The sequence below is a fragment of the Chiloscyllium plagiosum genome, chromosome 27, assembly GCF_004010195.1.
Source record: "Chiloscyllium plagiosum isolate BGI_BamShark_2017 chromosome 27, ASM401019v2, whole genome shotgun sequence".
NCBI classification, from domain to species: domain Eukaryota; kingdom Metazoa; phylum Chordata; class Chondrichthyes; order Orectolobiformes; family Hemiscylliidae; genus Chiloscyllium; species Chiloscyllium plagiosum.
In genome coordinates, this window is record NC_057736.1 from 13,326,123 (window position 1) to 13,347,515 (window position 21,393).

The window sequence follows — 21,393 nt, forward strand, 5'->3', positions numbered from 1 at the left end:
GCCTAGGAACCCTCCAACCACAAGGGATGAATCCAGATTTCTCCAGCTATCTCATTTCCCCTCCCCCCACCTTATCTCAGTCCCAACCCTCGGACTCAGCACCTCCTTCTTGACCTGCAATCTTCTTCCCGACCTTTCCGCCCCCCCACTCCCTCTCCGGCCTATCACCCTCACCTTAACCCTCACCTTTGCTAGGACAAATGTTCAGCACAACATCGTGGGCCGAAGGGCTTGTTCTGCGCTGTATTGTTCTATGTTCACCTCCTTCCACCGATCGCATTCCCAACGTCCTTCCCCCACGTCCCTCCTCCCTACCTTTTATCTTAGCCTGCTTGGCACACCTTCCTCATTCCTGAAGAAGGGCTTATGCCCAAAACGTCGATTCTCCTGCTCCTTGGATGCTGCCTGACTTGCTGCGCTTTTCCAGCAACGTTTTTTTCAGCAATGATACATGAGTGGGTCAGAAGTCAGTTCAAGTGAACCGCTGGCTATGGTTAGACAGAGAAGAGTAGAACTGAGTAAGTAGAGTCCTATCCAGCTGGACTACACTGGAGATTTGATATGGCATCAAGGTAGAGAAGGACAAAGAAGTTCATTAATATAGAATGTCATTTGTAACTTCAGGCTTGTTTCTGTACTGTGGTAGGGTAGAACCCTTATTGGAGGAATTCAAAACAAGGAAATAAGGAAACATGACCACAGCTTTGGGAGCAACAGCAAGTTCAGGGCTAGAGTTGGGGTGGGGAAAATGTCAGACTAAGTTTGACCCTGGTTGGCTACAAGTAGAGAAGGGAACACTAGAGGTGGCAAAACAGATGGTCTCACTCTGAGCAATAAAAAAGGCCATGAGCTCTTCGGATGTGCTGACAACAGTGCACTTGAGTACAATTCATTTAGGGACACTGATGTTTCAAAACAGTAATAATAGTTCACCATGTTTTAAAAGGAGTGAACTTTAAACTGGGAAAGTCAACTTTGGACCTTTTTACTTATTTTACCCTTGCTTGTTTTTCTGTTTTGATGATTAGCATTATTAGCACTAATTAGTAAATATACCTTAGCACTGGTGATTGATCCAAATGGTGCAAACTCTTTCCTCAGTTTTTCATCATCAATGGTGTCATCCAGATTTTTAATGTATAGATTCACACCCTAAAAACATTTTAGTAAAATTGTTAACGCTATAGTTTTAGTCTGAACTAACATTCTCAAATCTTGCAGCTGAAAAATAGAATAAAATTGGTTAACAATGCACTGCTGCATTATTCCATCTTAAATCAGTAAAACTGTCCATGTTCTAACACACACAAACGAAACATAAGCTAGAAAGCCATTAATCTAACATTAAAAGTTTTCTAAATTAAATGGTGCAGGTGACTTTTATAAGTTTAAAGTTTACATTATTAGGCATTATTGTTTAATTACCCATTTGATTGATTAATTGTTCAAATATAAAACAAATTATTAGCTGAAAACACTTTCTATATTCGTCATTCAAAGCAAAATAAAACTTATGAACTGTGAATTACAATAGTTACATTTTCTAAAACTAGCATTTTTCCAAACACACTTTTGCAGTCTTCTGGCATGAACTTACTGGGAACACTCCAATACGGAAACCTGCCAGAATCTAAAGGAGAAAAATCATGCAAGAAATCCCACTGTGCTTTCAGTACTGTTCAGAAATTTTCAGAGTGAGGACTCCTAGCGGGTCAGTTTCAAAAGGGATACGAAATGTACAAAAAGGAAGTCACTTAAGAACTTGATCTAAAAACTGATGAAAGTTTTAGAATACATTGGTGCTTAATATCCTGAAATAGGTTATGAAAGTACTGAAAAACTGTCTGCACTTATGGAACTGTGGCACAGAATGGGTCACAGTCTCTGAGAAAATATGGAAAATACTTCCTGTAAGTCTGAAAATGTGTTGCAAAGTTGTAGAGACAAGCCTCAATTTAAAGAGACCCATCTGGATTTACTCAGCTTTTACTTTTGCACGACAGCTCCTCCAGGATCTGCATTGCAATCAGAACTGGTTATAGGAACTAGGCGCTACTTTACAAACAGAACTATATATGGTCAAAGGCACACAATAGTATATTTGTTGCATGCACAACTTTTTTTTCTATGACAGTGCTACAGTTAGGTGAATTTTCCTTAACCGCAGAAGATCATACAGCAGGTAAACTATCTCTTCTTGTACCATATATTAAACATGTAAACTTTCAGCTGATTAGTATTTCCTGCGTGCTATCTACCCATTTTTTAAAAACGAGCACTGCTGTTTTTGAAAAGAAAATTATGATAATTTGCTCTTGCCCTACAGAACTCAATTTTATACAACAGTCATTTAACACCTCCTTTGAATTGTAACTGCACCAAATTTGACAAAAATGAAAAAGTCAAAAGGTAACATAGCCTCTGTATATGTGTCCTGCAGCAAATTAATCAAGAGATTTCCAGTTTGATTGTAACTTTATTCCCAGAGTTTGTTAATAATAGGTGTAATTTCCAAATGTGGTTATGTATTATGAGGCCATTACAAAGGCTCTTCATTCTGATGAAAAATCTTTGAATTGTTTCCCTCCCCACAGAAGTGCTAGACCTAGTGAGTATTTCCAGCATTTTGTTTTTATTTCTACTTCATTACACACCTGGTATCTACTGATTCGCTCCTGTTTTAGTTGTTCAAACTTTCTTTTTAGTTCAGCCTGTCGTTCCACTTTTTTCTGGGCACGTCCAACAAACAGCATTTTCCCATTCAGGTCCTTCCCATTCATTTCTTCCACAGCCTATAAGTACAGACGAGAAAAGAGCATCAGCTCATTCATACTATTTCCCATGGCAGAAATGTCTATCATGAGGGGTCATAATTTTAAGGTGAATCGAGGAAGGTTATGGGGAGATGTCAGAAATAGGTTCTTTACATAGAGAATGGTGGGTTATGGAATGCACTGCCAGCAGTTGTAGTAGAGTCAGATACATTAGGGACATTTAAGTGACTCTTGGATAGGCACATGGAAGATAGTACAATGTAGGATATGTAGGTTAGTCTGATTTCAGAGTAGGATAAAAGGCTGGCACAACAGCGAGGACTGAAGGGCTTGTACTGTGCTATGTTCTATTGTAAACAAATTTATCAAATGATATTTACTAAAGTATACATATGCCAGGGTGACATATTGCTATACAATGCTACATTAATGCCAAACATGTAGAACAGGCTAGAATACTGTGCATGTTTCATTTACATTTGTATTAAAACATTTACATTCTGAGGAATTAATTGCTCATGGCAAGGAATTTTATTAGCTGTTTTAATGAAATTTTTAAAACCTTAACATAAAACACATTCAAAAAGTGGAGCATAAATAAATATTTAATACTTTTTAAGATATAGACTTCCACATTGACTGAGGGTTCCCCTGAAGTTATTAACTTTTGGCCCTATATACCAACAGCTGCTACATGCAGCCTGGGGTTAGTGGTTTTATTCACACATCATAAGGTCATCGCCTCAGACTCACTCCAGAAATGAGAGCACATGAATCAAGGCTGGCACATCAGAGTGCTGAAGAATTATTTCAGTCAGAGGAGAAGAGGTAATAAACCAAAGGCCCATTTGCTCTTTCATTTGAATATAAAGGCTCCCACTGCAATATGTGACCAAGATCCAAGAAAATCATATTGTGCTCTACATTTAATTCCAACAACTACAACATTTAAAAGGCATCTGGATGGGTTTCTGAATAGGAAGGGCTTAAAGGGATATAAGCCAAATGCTGGCAACTGGGACTAGATTTACTTAGGATATCTGGTCAGGATGGACAAGTTGGACCGAAGGGTCTGTTTCTGTGCTGTATATCTCTATGACTCTAGCTAAAATCTGAAGTACATGATCTGTTCATTTAATTGCTGTTTATGGAACTCTGCAATTTGCAAAATGTCTGCCAGGTTGTTACATCACAACAATGATGATGTGTATCAGATGTGTTCTCATTAAGGCTGTGGTGAAATTGTTGTTTTTTTAAGATACGAGGAGGACTATATAAAATAGGTAATACACAGCAATTTCACCTGGTTCAGAATGGAAGAACCAGAAGATGTGATTTGTCAAAATAACATTTCAATAAGTGTTTGTATCAGTCTCTGTATAAATAATGGAAATAATTTATACTACTAAATGCAAATTTATTTTAATTCATTTGTGGGATGTGGAGATCGTTGAGTCAGTCAGCATTTATTGCCCATCCCTCTCTGCCCTTGAGAAGGTGTAGCAAGCTGCCTTCTCGAACTACTGCAGGCCATGTGCTCTAGCTAGAATCATAATGTTCTTAGGCGGTAAGTTCCCAGCTTCCCCAACAACACTAAATGAACAGTGATGTGTTTCCAAGTTGGGATGGTGAGTGGCTTGGAGGGGAATTTGCAGGAGGTGGCGTTCCCATGTATCTACTGTCCTTGTCCTTCTAGACTGCAATGGTTCTGAATTTGAAAAGTGCCACTTATGGATCTTTGGTGAATATTTGAAGTGCATCTTATTGATGGTACACACTACTGCTCCTGAGCATCCGTATTGTAAGATTTGGATGTTTGTGGATGTGATGCCCATCAAACAGGTTGCTTTTTCCTGGATAGTATCAAGCGTCTTGAGTGCTGTTAGAGTTATACTCATCCAGGCAAGTGTAGAGTGTTCCATCACACTCCTGATAGTGTGCATTGTAGATGGGGGAGAGGCTTTGGGGTGTCAGGAGAGGAGTTAGCCACTGCAGTATTCTTAACCTCTGACCTGGTATTGTAGCCATTTTTATTAATATGGCTTGTCCAGTTCAGTTTCTTGTCAATGGTAACCTCCTGGATGGGACAGTGGGAGATTCATTGAATATCAAGGGGTGGTGGTTAGATCGTCTCTTACTAGAGATGTTCAGTGCCTGGACTTTTTATGATGTGAATGTTACATACCACTTGCCCACCCCCAAACCAGTATCTGAGGAATCACGAATGGTGAACAATGTGCAATCATTACCAAACATGCCCACTCTGACCTTGTGATGGAGGGAAGGTCACTGATGAAGCAGCTGAAGAGGGTTGGACAATTCGAAAGAAGTTCTTTTGGAAAATAACATTTTGGAAATCGATGGGAGAGTAATTTGAGAATTGAAATGGTAAATGTAGCATGCTAAAAAGGATGGTTCTCAAAGCATCACTGTCATTGTAAACTAATTGACAAAGCTATATTGTTATGACTAGTCCAATCTTTATTAGCATTGTTTTAGGTGATGATAGAAGGCAAACCTAAATAGATTTGGTTGCTTTACTGTCTAGCAACTATTATGTTCCTACCAAAACATATAATTAACTGTAAAGTGTTTTGGGACATCCTGAAATTCCAAACAATTTTATGTAAATGAAAGGATTTTTGAAAATTCACATATTATAGCTTTTTAATTGTCAAATATATTACAGACTGTGCAAATCCTGTCCTCATATGCACACATGAACGTCCAGAAGGATCACCTGGATAACAACCAGGAGAAATCTTGGCCAATTTACTCTTCTAAGACAGAGGGGCATGAAAGGCAATTGTTGCATCCTGCTGCTGCCTTAGCTAAAATCAGTTGATTTAATACAATACCAAAATTTAACCTCATGGTCTACCAAAGTTCATCTATGTAATGAATATTTATAAAACTTGTAAGTTTGTAAAAAGTTCACTTCTTTAATAAAGTAAACGCAGTGTGCTTCAAAAGAATTAAATTTTGTCTCATGATAAAGTTGAAATTTACATCAAAAGAATGGATGTTTTTTTCCTTTAACTAGATACTTTCATGTAAGACAAACTATTCTCAACCTAAAACCCTTGATTCTAATTCAATAGGAGTGATTGGATGGTCAGCATTTGCTTTTAAAGATCCTTTCCAAAACAGAGAACTAAACAGTCATAGTAAAATTTATGATCGTTCTGAGCATACATTATAAAAATGCAGAATATTTATTTTTCAGTTGATTGACCGTAGATTGTGGCCTGGTGACGAACTATGCACAATGTCCTCCCTACCAGAGTTGTAGAAGTGGAACAACAAGTTAGAACACATTTGGCAATAAGAAGCTCTAGAGCAAAGAGTTATAGTTATTAGAAAGACAAGTATTGAACTTTGGAAAGAATAGACTTTGTGTGAAATTGTAAAAACAAACCAAACGGGTTATGTCATGACTTTACTTCTATAGCAAAGAAGCACTGACCACAGCAGATATTTTGGATAATGTTGTTGATGACTTGATGTCTAATTAAGTCTGACATCACCTAAACTGGGTCACATTATAGAATCCTGTTTGCATTGTATTGCTTGCCTTTTGCTTTCAACATCAGATAATGCTCACAAAATTTAATGGTACAATATGTTTACAGCTTGAGCTGCCTTACTAGTTTTGTTTTCCATTAGTACATGGAACATTGTTCATATTTCTCTCCATTAAAGAAAGTTTGCTTTGAATTCAAAATCCTTATCTCAATTCAGAATTTATATAATGGAAAATATCTTTTTTAAAAATTAGAATTTGATGTTCTCAATGCACCTCAAATTTTGAAAGTTGACCACAGAATGCCGCAGTTTCTTTTTCAGCTCACTATATTAAAATTTCCAAATTAAAATTTCAGGATTTTGAGTCAATTCCATTTGTCTGAGTTGTTCAAGTGCAGACAATTAATTTTGATGACTGATTAAATCATGATCCATTTCCGTACTGGTCCGTAATGTTACAAGCTCCTGTGAACAACCATACAGACCTTAGAAGCATCCTCATGTTTTTCATAGCTAACAAAGCCAAAGCCTTTGCACTTTCCATTTGGGTCTGTCATTACTTTGACACTGAGGGTTTTGCCTAATAGGGCAAAGAGAAACAGAAAAAGGACAGATGAATATCAGGAGATATGAAACTAAGCAGCAAACATAATTAGCATTCCTTCACAAAAATAACATAAGCGCCCCTTTCTAAAGCAGTGAGAAGATTTGGATTGCTTCCCCTTTCTCTTTTCTCTGTATCTGGTGATTAATATCTGTCACACCTTTTGCAGTCATTTTTTTGCTGCTATGGAGTGCATAAGCTGTGGTCCCAGCAAAAGGAATTTTAAAAAAACTTGGGCTCTAAAGTAGTAGAAGGTAATTATATTATCTGAAAAACACTGGCACACTTTTATCCTTAGAACACATGTATGTGGAAATTTAGATGGATCCCATTTACGATAATGAGCGAGACAAGTGATGCAAATGGATGTAGAAAATTATTTAGTTTTTACTTTTAAAGTTTTCATGTTTTCTTTACAGTCTTTAGTTGGCACTCCATACCTCATTCAGGGTGTTATTCTAATCAATTTTATTTTTGCAGAATTCATTTTAGTTTTAAAATAAGGATTGCAGAGCCAATAGTTGCAATGATGGAAATTATGGAAGCACAAAAATCATTTGTTTATTTAATTCTCAACTGAAGAATTTTAAAGTGATTGCAGCATGACAAGGTGAATCATAAGATTAAAAAAATAAAGCAAGCAACAATAATGCAGAAGCCTAATATTTAAATTCAAGTTTCATTTCACAATTTTGTAATTTATAAAATGGAAGTTAAATTGTGTATTTATAGCTCTCCCCATTTACAAAAGATACTTTCACAGTGTAGAACTTGCAAGTATTATGAACTCTGAGTAGAATAGCAATAAGCTTCAAAATAGTAGAGAAAGGCTGGTGGCATGGACAGATATGTACCACTTGAAATGTAACTCAAAGAAATGAGAAGTGATATATTTTAATAGTAATAACAAAGAAAGGAAATAGAAGGGGTACAATTCTAAAGGGAATCTGAAAACAATCAATACAGCATATGGGATCCTTGGCTTTATAAATGGAGGCAGAATGCAAAATCAAAGTAGTTATGGTGAACCCTCATAAAACACTATTTCAGCCTCAACCAGAATATTGCATTTTGAGAAGGATGTAAAGGCACTGAAGAGTTTGCAAAAGTATTTATCAGTATAGTACCAGGGTGACAAAATCTTCACTTAAGTAGATCGATTGGCAAAGCTGTTCTCCTTTTCTCCTTACAGACAGTTTAAGATATTTGACAGAGGCATTCAAGATTGCAAGGGACTGGACAGAGTAAAGATGAAACCATTTCTGTTGGCAGATGGGTTGAGATCATTGATTCAAATTGATTGACAAAAAAAAAACCCATCTTACACGGCAAAGATCCAGAACACACTGTTTTGAAGCAGATTCAGTTACAGTTTTCAAAAGGGAATTGGATAAAAATCTGAAGAGAGGTAAAGGGTAGAGGCTAGCTGAGGTATTCTTGCAGAGAGCTTATATGGACAAAATAGAACACTGAGTTAATCTTATGATTCCATGGGTAATTCACAGTAGTAAACAATAGTTCCAAAAAAGTCATTCCACGACTTTCTTTGAAGAATTAAAATGAGTACTCTCACCTCTAATGACCTTATACCACAGTTGCTTTTAACTGAAGTGAATTCAGACCCCTGCATCACTGTCAATAGAAGGCTTATGGAAGGAATGAAATATCCATTCTCTACAGAAAGGCATTGGGCCTCAAATAGCATCACCCATCAGCAAAGCACTGATCAGGAAACTTTAATAACAAGCAAAGTGACAATTTAGAAGATTTAATTGTTACAGAAAACTTTTGGGGCATCAAACTGGCATGAATTCATGCCTAAGTATATGTGTAGAACTTGAAAACTTAGAAGACAAATTAAAATATATCACTTTGAAAGATAAGTGAAAATGCTCCCCATGACATCCAAACACGCTTTCGCAGGTGGTAACATCACCTCACTAGAGCAATCGAAAAACATAATGTAGGACTACTAGTTCATACTATCTCCATCTCAAAGCCACACTTGTAGCGGAGTTACACTCACCAAATTTATCAAACATTTCTTTGAGTCGTTCATCATCCATATCATCACCAAAGTTCTTTATGTAAACATTGGTAAACTCTTTTGCCTTTGCACCAAGTTCAGCCTCTCTCTCTTTACGAGACTTAAAACGACCGACAAATCTAAAAAGAAGTAATGCTGAAGTGAGAAAAAGCTGTTACATCCAGTGATTAGTTGGGAACTGGAATGCACTGCTTGACAGTGTGGTAGAGGCAGATTCAATCAAGGTATTCAAGAGGCAGTTGAATTATTCATTTGAATAGGAAGCATATGTATGGCCATAGGGAGAAGTTCAGGGAGTAGCACGAGGTAAAATACTCCTTTGGAGAGGCCGTGCAAACACGACAAGCCAAATTATCACCTCCTACACTGACACCATTCTGCAGAAGGTGTATAATATTTAGTGAAATTCAAAAATCAAGCAGAAGCTTCCATGGTGCATGAAAAGTTATTGTGGTCATTTAGATCAGATATTTGTTCTTAAAAATACACAAATGAGCTTGTAAGATTTTGACGATTGAATCACTCAGTACAACCACATTCCCTTTCTTCTTGTCTATAAAGTAACATTCCTTAACTCTTCCTCATAAGAGATAACTATGAACTTTCACATAAATTGAGTGTAATAGCAATGTCCTAATCCTGAAGCAATACTGTCAAAAGATGAAAAATGAACAGTATATAAAAGAGGCATCCTGAATGAGCCAAAACCCTTTTCACTAGATTTGAATACTTGTGAAAATTTTTTGAAGTTGTGGATATTGGAGAGTTCAATATAACATTATGAATAGATGTAGAATACAGCTGTCTCAAATCAATGGGTTCCTGTGTTGAAAATATTAGCAAAATGAGGAAATTTTCTATTGGAATCTCCCAAAACAAATCCATTTTGGTGCAAGGAGAAGTTATTTTGCTGACCTTAGCAGGTCATACTCATGTCACACATATTATGTGCTTGGCGTTATAAGGGTTTATGTTCCAAAAGGAAAGTTAATCAACTAAACCCTTTTTAATGGCCCTAAAATATCTGAAAAGGATAAAATTAATATAAAGCATTTGAAATTAATTCAAAAGCTTATTTTTATTCTTGAAGCCGTAAGAAGCTAGTTTTTGCATGCATTCTCTCACCTTTGTACTGTGAGGTGGGGTGATTCTTCATACTAAGGATCGGAGTTACTAAGCAGAAAACACAAATGTTGGGATAAGTACCGTGATGGGGTCAAGTTCTGTTAGGCTACAGATGTAGAATAGCAGCACGTTACATTTTACCTTGGTGCTAACCTATTATTGATATTTGTATGATACTCTGATTCCAAATTGGTTTAACATATTAGTTGGTTGCTTTCATTGCTTCTCAATTTACTTTTACAGGTGAAAAATGACCGAAGAGATATTTCTTTCTATCCTAAAATACACATTATAAGATCTGATCTGAGTTTCCAGCCTATTTCCCTGATGAAAAATTTGAGTCCAAGATAAAGGAATTACACTGCACAGCCTTTGCTATAACATTAAATCCTTCCACTTTTATTGCACCGTTTCAGCTTTGTTAGATGTAACACATCCAGTTTTAGAACAACAGATTTTTAATGGAAAACTAAAAACATCGTCAAGGAGACCCAAATTCAGTTTATAGACTTTTATTACTTTCAGGAAACATTTATTCACTTAGAAAATTCCACTACACTCAAAAAAAAGCTTTATACAATAGTTTGATCTGAGCCTGCATGACAACGGATCCATACAACCTGGGTGCGTAAGCACTTGGGTGTGAAAGAATAATTTGTGTTTAGTTAATCCAGTGTGATATTTCACCATAACATCTTTAATGCTTTGCATTCCATGGACCAATTGTCTTGTCCATGCAACAAGGAACCATCAGCTAACTTGTTAACAGTTATATTGCATTTCTCTCTTTGATGTTAAATAAAAATCTCACTAAGAACCACTTACATCTACTTCTAGGCCTTGAATAACTGGGTGGCAAGATTGATGAGAGATCCAACAAAAGAACTGTATGTTAAACTATTTCAAAAACAAAAGGAACAAACACATATAAAGAAAAAAAATGTTAAAACAGAAAAATGGTTGGGAAGAAAAATGAATAGCAGAAAAGGGAAAACAAGTACAAAAAACATTTTACGTATAGTTTCAGGTTAACTTTAACTGAATTGGTTCAAATTTTATTAAAATAGAGCCATTAAATCAGCAGGTGGAAACGTCAACATCTTTATCCTATAAACAAACTTAGCTACACAGTTAAACTTATATTATTCAGTATGTCCCAAAACAGGTGAGGCTAATAAAACACTGAAGTTAACAAGTTCCCTGTGGGAAGCTAATAAATAAGAATTGGGTGTGAGCAGGATCAATGTTACTGATCAAGGTTACTATTGATGTGTGAAGTGATTTGAATTCAGTTCTTAGAAAATTCCTAAATGGTATAGATCATTAAAACAAATCTTATTTATGTCACAAATACATACCACAATTTTTTCCAGATTTACCATCTCTCAGAATAACCAGTTAATTATTTAATACAAGGTATGAGCAACACTGTTCAAGGTCTAACAGCACACATATTGAAACCACAATTTAAACAGCATCAGCTTTGAGGTACTCACACTTTTCGGTCATTAAGCAACATGCCGTTCATTTTGTCAATAGCTCTATCTGCAGCATCCTGAGTCTCGAAGTGAACAAATGCATATCCTTTGGAGCCATTCTCATCACATACCACCTGAAGAAAAGAAATGCCTGTGTTTCTGGTCAGCCTAAACTTATGCTTTACTTTCATGCACTTTTAATGAGAACTAAATGATTTCACAGTAGAAAAAGAGTTTAAAAAAACAAGTACAAAAGGTATTAGGACCTGGACGAAAGCCAGACTTTTGATAGATCATGTCCTGTATCGTGCATTTGATAAATTAAAGCAAGAAATAGCAACTTTAAACAAACTCTACAAATACTCAGAAAACTAGAATACTACTCTGAAGATCATAGGGTATCTGTGACCTTGGTGAATTTAGGGGCAAAGGATTGAGAAATAAATAAAATGTAGGAACGAAAGGTTACTGGAGTGAATCAATACAATACCAATTTAACTACAGAAAAATAAGTAGCGAAAAAAGACAAGAAAAAGCAAGAAAAAATTTAGCATTTTTACATGAGAAAATTCAAAATCTCAAAGAATAAGACAACATACTTATAATTAATGGGTCGCAGAGATATACATGGAGAAAAAATATTCTATGCAAAGGATTGATTAACAATCATCACACCATTAAAAGAACACTTAATATTGATAAATGATTAGACTTAACATTTTGTGGCCAGTTAAATAAGTTGCATACAAATGCAACAACGTCATGAAAATTACCAGGTTACGGATGAGACATCGTTTTCAATGGACTAACACAAAATAGCAATCAATTTTTGGCTATTCACACGTTTCATAACTCACATTTTGGCAATTCTCTCACTACACGTTTCTGGTCAATTTGCACATTAAGAATCACATGCATTATTTAAACACCATAACAGCTGCAGCAAAATCTGGCTGATAGAAATAATTAACTTTTCTATGCTTTTCAACTGAACTGTTCATTTCACTAAATTACTTTGGCAAGCTAACTTCCAAATGTTCCTAAAGGTCATATATTCTGAGTAGAATTATTCAAGAAGACTGCCATAGAATTTCTGATAAAGTAATCTGATCTCATGCATGGGTGGAGCAAAATAATAGCGAGAAGTCTTGAGATTAGTTTTTAATCCATCATGTTTGAAAACTCACCTTACAAGACAAGATGTTCCCAAACGCAGAGAATGTGTCATACAAAGCCTTGTTGTCAATGGATTTGTCTAGATTCTTGATGAACACATTGCCTACACCCGATTTCCTCAGAGATGGGTCACGCTGAGACCACATGATTCGGATTGGTTTCCCCTTGATGACATCAAAGTTCATGGTATCCAAGGCACGTTCAGCTACAATATTAAGAAAATTTTAAAAGTTGTCCAAGTAAATTTAAAGTTAATAGGGTTTGTAATCAAGATGTGGAAAAAAGTTCAACAATATAATAAATGTTGTCCTACTCTACACCAAATTTCTGTGTGTCTGATTAATGTGTCAGATCAATTTGCACAATTAAACATACAAATTGATCAGGATTGAATGAGTGACAACATATGCTTTAACTGAGAAAAGACAAATAATCACTCCTTCTCAGAAATCTTGTACAAGATAATGAAAACCATTGCTCAAAGGTCAAAAACAGTAAATTCTGTTCTTGTTTACTGCGTATCTTTAACTGAAATGTAATAGATCTGACACAACAAATGCCAAGATTGTTAACTGATAGTTATTACTTGGCTTCAATTCTGAAATTTGTTACAGTCAACTGGTAGATTTATTGATGCACTAAACAATATTGTAATGCAAGGTTTCATCAGTGAGTCAAAACTGAGTTCCTAATCTTATTGTCTAGAACAAATATTTCGTCTCTGTATAGAGAACAATGGGTAATTATGATGAGAGCTACATAAGTCCAATTCCATATCATCTAGAACTGACGTGTCTTATGCCTTTTCAGATGAGGTAATCATGTGGAATAAAAATACTAAGTAGTATACTGAAAGTTGTTGAATTTCAGCATGTAAAATTTTAATTCTCTCTGCTCTTGACAGAAATACAACTACTAATGCAGTAAAACGTTACAGGTTTGTAACAATTACAAAAGTATAAGGTTTTGAACCGTATTATTCTATCAAGGCAAGCATTCACACTAATTAAAATAACATATCTTATTATCCGCTGTCAAGTTTTATTTACCTGTTTTCATTGGAACATTACATAAAATGTTCACATGCCAAAAAAAGTTAATAGGATTTATTTATAATTGACCTTTTGAAGCTCTATATTAAGACTTGAAACAGAGGTCAAATCACAAAACGCTGTATAATTCAGCATTATATAATTATGATAGAGTATTATCGTTTTCACTTGAATTAAGAAGGTTGTAGGTATTTTACTTACACAAGTGACACATTTCAAAGTTATTTACATCTTCTCCTTTCCATTTCTCTGCTCAAGTCACATCTCAGCTTTTACTAGTAACACTCAGAAAATTAATGTTGAGAAATACACATGCATGATTTTCCCTTCCATTACCTTTTTAAATATCTATTGCTGAAGAACCATTCAAAAGTCACAGCACCTGCGCTTAGAAGTGTCGCTGGAATTATGAAAGGCCTGTACTTATCACTTTTGCAACTTTGCACATTAATACATCACATTTTAGTTAAAATGTGTTAAAGAAGTTCCACAAACTCTTAAAACATTTGACACTGTTCTACTTTGTTAACGAAGAGGGAAAATTAAATTTGATGTGAGTAAATTCAAAAATAAATATGCAGCGCATCCTGCTTCTTTGGAGTTCTTCTATTTAATCACTATGCAAATAGACTTCTATAGCACAGTCAGCAGAATGTATTTTCTCAAAAATTCTCAAATCAATTACCTTGATGTTAATATTGTACACATTTTGATTGCAAGAGCTATTTGCAACAGACCTGTCCAATCCCCAGCACACTATTGCCTCTAGTTCCTGAAAGTCAGCAAAAGGAACCAGCTCATATTTTGCAGAATCCTTTGTTAGTAAATATTCTGCTAGAATGCGAAAAACTTCATTGACTGAAACTTGAGAGTGACAAGTTTTTCTCATCCCAAATTTGTTAAGCATTATTTTCTTCCCCAAATCATTTAATCAAAGAATAATATATAAACCTCACTGAGGAAAGAAAGTAATTTATCAAACACATTCTTCCCCCATCTTATAAACATTTTGATGGGTCAGCAGAAAGCAAGATTAACAAAATGACATTGGAAAGTTTAAACAAACAGAAATGGTGACTCTCATGTAACCCCGCTCAAGTCAGACTAATTCACCATAATTTATATTTTAAGTTATAACTAGATTCTATTAGCTTTTGAGCATTTTGATTACTATGGTTCCCAGAGATTTGCCTGTACTCTTTACCAGCAAGAATTATTCTCACTGACCTTCAGAAATGTTTCCAGTAACATTTGTTTGGTGCATATTCACTAAGCAAATAATATAGTAATATATGTAGGGGAATGGGTCTGGGTGGGTTGCTCTTCGGAGGGTCGGTGTGGACTTGTTGGGCCGAAGGGCCTGTTTCCACACTGTAAGTAATCTAATCTAAGTAATCTAATCTAATCTGAATGTGGAAATTGAGACTGTCAACAGCAAACATACTGCAATTTCACTATTTCCAAGGGGAATAAATGGCTGATTAAATGGCTCCTTCACCTTATACAGTCCTGTCTTCTAACAGATTTCTGAATGACCAAAATTTGTATCTGGATTAAAGAGCTATCTGACTAGAATAATTAGTCCTTCATACCGCCCTTTAAATATTCTAGCAGTACAAAAACTAACTCTCATACAAGTTAACAAAAAACTTCAGTTAAAAACCGAACAGCATTTTTGACCCAGAAATCAGTTGATTCGTTTTAAATCTCAGCTTTGATAGCAATCTCTCCTGCTTCAAAAAACATTCAAATAAATATTGACAAGTACACAGATGCTAACTTTATTTACTCCCTTGTGTAAGAGGTCATGACATTTAGTGTTATATATGCTGTATCAGTAAGGAAGCTAAAACCTAAGTTAAATAAGCACATCTTAAAACTTGCATTTTTCCCTAGTGCTCTGGTTTCAGCTTCCAAATTTTTCTCAGGGTGAAATCTTCCTGTCTGTAAGAACTAGCAGTCCTGTAGTTTCCAGTATTTAATTAAAACTACTGCACTGTAACTTTCCACACTTTCATAAAATCTAAAATAATGTGTAATATTTACTAATTATTTTACTTTACATGAACTCTCAAAGCCAATGAAAGCTATATTGCCATGTTAAATGATAACACACAGCCATTTCACAAAAACACCATCAATAGACGATGCAACCTCTTTTGTACTTCGTTGCCTGCTATTTTTAGCAAGTGGTCCTTTAAAGGCATGTGCAGGCAGAAGAGCTGAATCAACATTACACTTACCACATGGTCTGAGCCAATCTCCTTTCCTGGGTTTAGCTAAAATAAAATCTGAATAGACAGACACTATTTAAGTTACTGATTACCAGGGATACTGGAATATTTATGGCTTTACAGAATTTTATTTGACTCAGGAACATATAACTGATATTAATGAAAAGAATAAATTTGCTTAAAAAATTCAGGCACTTTCAAAGTTCATCATGCTCAGAAAAAACTGTATGTTTGTCATTTAAAATTAAAATAACATTAAAAAGAAACATTTTATTTCTCTACTCTAAATAATTCAAAACCTTTGATTCGTTTTAAAAGCAAACCGGCAGAAATTACTCAGAATTGGCCGAAAACTGGCAAATGTTTCTTCCAACTACTAATGAAATTTGTAAATATTCTACTTGTACTTAGTGAGTTACAATGATAACATGTAGAAACTGCATGTTATTGGTCGTAATTGCAATATGCTATTAAAAACTGCATTCAAAATTTGGAACACTGTACCCATCTTCCAAATAAACCGTTGGAGTTTAATACAAGTGTCAGGGAAAGTTGTTACTGTCTTTAAAAGCTTCATTTTCTGACATTCAAATTTGGAAAAGTTATTTCATCTGTCTGACATTCTACAGTTTCTAGTAATATTCTGCACTTCCAGTACCATATCTTTCCTCTCCCCGATTGTTTTTGCTAGTTTTGTGTATACACGCCTGTGAACAGAGTAGGAATCAACTACACTCTCAAGCATCTTAATGCCAACCTACATCATAGCTGGTAGGCTACCTTCACTGTACTATGATTGTATCATCTTGCCAGTGATTTAATGAGATCAATTAATATAAAGCAGACCAACAAATCGTAACTCTGATTTATGATACGAATTTATAACCACCAGAAAATGATTGTTTTTCCACCTATGAATGATACTAGGCATCTGAATATTAAGTCAGTCACCGTGGCGATTTGTTAAAAGTGGCATTTTTGGCAGTAATTTAAAAGACTTAAAAGTTGATTTGACAAAACTTTGATTAAATTAATGCCCTCCATAGTGCTGAAGGAATTTAGAATTACTGTTTGTGTCTTTTTAATGCTTACATATAGAACAGTTGTTATGTTGAGTGAATACACTTCAGTTCCAAGCAGGCAGAAAACCCAACCTACTGTGAAAAGACCACATCTAAACCTTTTGTAACTCTCAATAACCTAATGGCTGCTTCATATGATGAGATTCATTACACTACAAAACTCTAGTGGCAATGTGTTAATTCTGATTTGTATTATACTACAGGCATTCCATCTGATTTTTAAACTACAGACATACTGACTTAGAATAACATGAAATACTATTTTTATTGTACAAATTTGAAAGGACTGGAAAAAAAAGCATTATGACCCTACTGTAAAGTTTGTTGCAGCTGGAGGCTATAATAGATTCATTTGAAGTGTCTGAATCAAAGCATCTTAAAAGAAGCATATTAAGGCATTAAAATGATTTTTTCCCCCATAAAGCATATTAGCATAAGTTGCTAACAAGCCCAGTGACAATTAATTTCTAATAAGTGGTTTTCAGGATGTACTCAACTCTGCTATTATCTTATGAAGGAAGCAGCACTTTTAAAACATTGCTTAACATTATTTGACAGAAAGGGGGTGAAAACAGATTTCATATTGGAAAACTTCCAAAGTCAAGTGACAAGAAAAGTCACTAGTATAGGGCAGAAAAGAAATAGTGACACTAGAAAGTTGTATTCTGAGCACATTAGACTACTGCTTCATATTTCATTATGGATAACGTGTAAATGCTCAAGTTGCTCCTTACCATGCGTGTAGGTTGCTGATAGTTGAACATTTATTTCTGATTTAGTTTAAGGAGGATTCCGATTGGCTGAGAACTGTGGTTATGCCCACGATAGTTGCACAGTTTCGCTCAGCATCAGAACCTTTCATTGTTTTGTGTTAGAGCTGGTGCTGTGATGTCAGGAGGATCACAGAACAACAACTGAAAAAGATTTTTTAAAAATTTTAAGACATTAAAACAAAGTGAAACTAATAATCTAAGTGCAACAATTAAATCAAAAAGGTATAATTATCCATACTTCAGCACACCAGTTACTGTTTTAAGCACTCTAACTTGTGCCAAGATATATTACTTGTGTGCTGAACAAGAGATTATACAATATCTGCTACTATCCTATTGTTAAATGGATTTAAGTCACTAGAAGGCTTCAAATACCTTTTCCTCATCATAAAGAACTGCAAGTTGATATATGCTGATTTTTTCCAAAATTCAATCACAACAGGGACAAAGCAGCATATGAAATGGCTGACACTGCACTTTCTAAAGCAAAGATGAATACCATCTGCTGATAATCCCCAGCATTATTGCAAATACACAAAACTTGACCCAACAATCAGAGGAAGGGAAAGGGTAGATGTTCTCTGTGCAGAAACTAAGTAATGCCAGATGAGATTGAATAAACTAGTCCAACATAGCAGACAAGAAAATTAATTTTAAGTACAAAAGTGAGTAAAATACCAGAAAACTATCTTATAGCAAGAAAAATGCACATGATCATTTGGTGGGTAAATAGATAACCTGATATTGCAGCGAACAGAAATTCAACAAAATCCAGGGTTCAAAAGCTGTAATTTGCTAAATTCTCTGATCTCAAACCTGGGTTACAATCAATTTCAGCTCATTATGCTTGTGGATAAGGAGAAGCACTGCTCAAGAATATTGCAAAGCATTCAGTCACTGACAAACGTCATATAATGCATATTAGCACATCTGACACATCCTCACTAAATTTCTATGACATTTAATATTGAAGACATTCTTCAACTGACTTGACTAGTTAGCTCCTTTAGCTGAACAGCTAGTTTGCAATGCACAATGACACCAACAGCATAGGTTTAATTCCTGCAACAGGTGAGGCTACCATTCTGGATCAATGGTGCTGGAAGAGCACAGCAGTTCAGGCAGCATCCGAGGAGCTTCAGCAAAATCGATGTTTCGGGCAAAAGCCCTTCTGTTTGAAGGGCTTTTGCCCGAAACGTCGATTTTGCTGAAGCTCCTCAGATGCTGCCTGAACTGCTGTGCTCTTCCAGCACCATTGATCCAGAATCTGGTTTCCAGCATCTGCAGTCATTGTTTTTACCTAGGGGAGGTTACCATGCCTTCTCAATCTTGCCCTTCACCAGACCTTCATGTATGGTGATCCGTACATTAAACTCATCAGCAGTCATTTCTCTCTAAGCAGAAAGCAATCTATTGTCCTGTAGGACTATGACTTCTGACTTCAATCTTGAATTTTAATATGTACAAAACTCTAATCCAATTCTCAAGTACTATAGTAGTGACAGTACAAAACTGCCAGCTCCTCCTTCCACAATATATTGGTTCTTCAGAGATCTCAGTCAAAAGGACATTCTACAAATGCAAAGTTTGGATTGCATTTGCTCGTTGACTCTGGATCACAGACAAACTTTCCAGAAGGGGTTCATCAGAAGAAATCTGGTATTGAATACTAAATGTTTTTTCTTGTATTCCCCCTAACCCAGGAACACTGAAGCCAATTTTAGTGCTCATCTTCCATAATCCCTGCTAAAAATTACTAAAACAGTTTTATAGGTTATTTGGCTCAGTAATAGATCAAATCCTTCATCAGCCCACTGAGCCATGGTAGGTGTTCTACAACTTTTCTTCCTCAAGGACATAAGGCCCATAAGTGTTTTCTTATGCCTGAAATACTTTTCCCCTACTAGCTTAACATGTGTCTAGGTCCCTGCCTGTAATTTCTTTGGAACATCTTAACAAGAAGTGTGCCAGCTGCCTATTCATGGCCCAACCGTGACATTGAGAAATGTTAAAGTCATTATTGATTTTCATACCTGCGACATTGTGTTGCCCAAGGTCATGAGATTTCAATCCCTTCAGAATTCGTAACCTTTCTTAATTTTACTAGCCCATCATTTCAGCTACCTGCAATGAAATCGACGGGTTTTAAACTAACTGGTGGGGTGTATTTTTTAATTGAAAAACCGGGGCAGGGGAAATCTCCCAGGATGAGAAAAGTTTGGCACTAATCGAACCAACAGACAGATAAGAAACATTTCCCTTCGTTCGCCAGCAGCCAGTGGTTATTGATATCTCCGGGCAATGGTCGAGAGTTGGGTCATTGGCCTCCCGCAGCCACAGCCCTGGGGGAGCAAGGGCTTGATGGAGAAGCCATAGGAGGAAATGGTGAGGGAGGGCAGGTGGTGGATGTGGGTTTGATCGAAGATTTTGTTTTTTAAAAATAAAACAAAAAGAAATAAAAGCTTCTGGCTCACCGTCTGCGGGCTGCTGGAAGTTGACATAAGCGTATCCGAGTGACCTCCTGGTGATCATGTCCCTGCAAACCCTGATGGAGAGCACAGGCCCGGCCGGGCTAAATTTCTCATACAGCATCGCCTCGGTCACATCTGGGTGCAGGTCGCCGACATAAAGCGACGCCATCGGGTAGCTGGCACCGGTCTGATTCATCCTCAGACAGTCCGACGTAAATCAAAAGATCAACTTTTCTCTCTCTCTCTCTTCTTTCCCCCTCCCCACCTCCCCCAACGAAACGGGTGACGGCGAGCGCGAGGGATTCTTTTTAAAAAAAAGGGGGAGGGAAGAGAAGAGGAGAGAAACCGTCGGGCAAAGAACTTTCCAGAAATGCTTGAACCGGTTAAACCTTCTTCTCTCCTGAAGCCTGTGGCCTATGTACTTAACAGGATTCCCGACTCTTTCAATTTTTTTGTTTTTTTTTAGAAAACCGCTTCGAAATACTTCAGTTTCCAGAAACTTCGGAAGGTTTGTCCGATTCCAGACGATAAATCCCAGAGCGTGGCTGAGACCTGGTTGGCTTTATTTTTCCTTTTTTTTAAATTATAAAAAGTAACTGGATTTTTTCCTCCTCTTCAAAACTTAGTTCCACCGATTTTTATTTGTTTTTTTTCTGTTTATAAGATTTTTTTGGATTTTTAAATTTTTTTTCACGTATGAGTGTGTGCTTCTGCAGGAGCTTTTCCACACTCACACATGTGGCTAGGAGATGGAGGGAGAGCAATGGAGGAGGAGGCTTTTTATATCAGCCAGGCAACAGTCCCGTCATTTCCTGCACCATGAGAGTAAAAGGCAAAAAGAACAAGAGGGAGAATATTAAAAAAAAACCAACAACTCAGCTTAGTCAGCTATAGCCGCTGCCCTCTGCAGGCTCAACAGCTCAGAGTTTATGTTCAGCTGACTTGCAAAAGACTTCAAAACCAAAACGTGCCATCATCTATCCCTCTAGGTTACTTCCCATGGGTCTGACCCAAAAGGGCATTCATCGACTACAAGATTGGGTTACACACCC

General features: G+C 36.2%; 1 protein-coding gene and 1 non-coding gene across 4 annotated transcripts in view; both read right to left on the reverse strand.

The window, feature by feature from the left end:
* pabpc4 (poly(A) binding protein, cytoplasmic 4 (inducible form)) overlaps positions 1-21,107 on the reverse strand; it is a 45,277-nt gene extending 24,170 nt beyond the window's left edge. Inside the window, exons 1-8 of one of the 3 annotated variants that reach the window (XM_043717441.1) lie at positions 20,345-21,107; positions 16,025-16,072; positions 12,741-12,934; positions 11,572-11,687; positions 8,930-9,069; positions 6,785-6,879; positions 2,655-2,792; positions 1,057-1,152 (exon numbers count right to left, since the gene is read on the reverse strand). In XM_043717441.1, coding sequence (XP_043573376.1) covers positions 1,057-1,152; positions 2,655-2,792; positions 6,785-6,879; positions 8,930-9,069; positions 11,572-11,687; positions 12,741-12,934; positions 16,025-16,072; positions 20,345-20,537 — 1,020 coding nt within the window. In that variant the 5' untranslated portion in view covers positions 20,538-21,107. Of the gene's footprint in view, positions 1-1,056; positions 1,153-2,654; positions 2,793-6,784; positions 6,880-8,929; positions 9,070-11,571; positions 11,688-12,740; positions 12,935-16,024; positions 16,073-17,831; positions 18,012-20,344 lie in introns of all 3 variants that reach the window. The other 2 variants (XM_043717443.1, XM_043717442.1) reach the window with 2 other exon arrangements.
* LOC122563799 lies at positions 1,923-2,053 on the reverse strand. The gene has a single exon (XR_006315737.1). It is a non-coding gene; the product is annotated as a small nucleolar RNA SNORA55 (small nucleolar RNA).
* Positions 21,108-21,393: the final 286 nt, after the last annotated feature.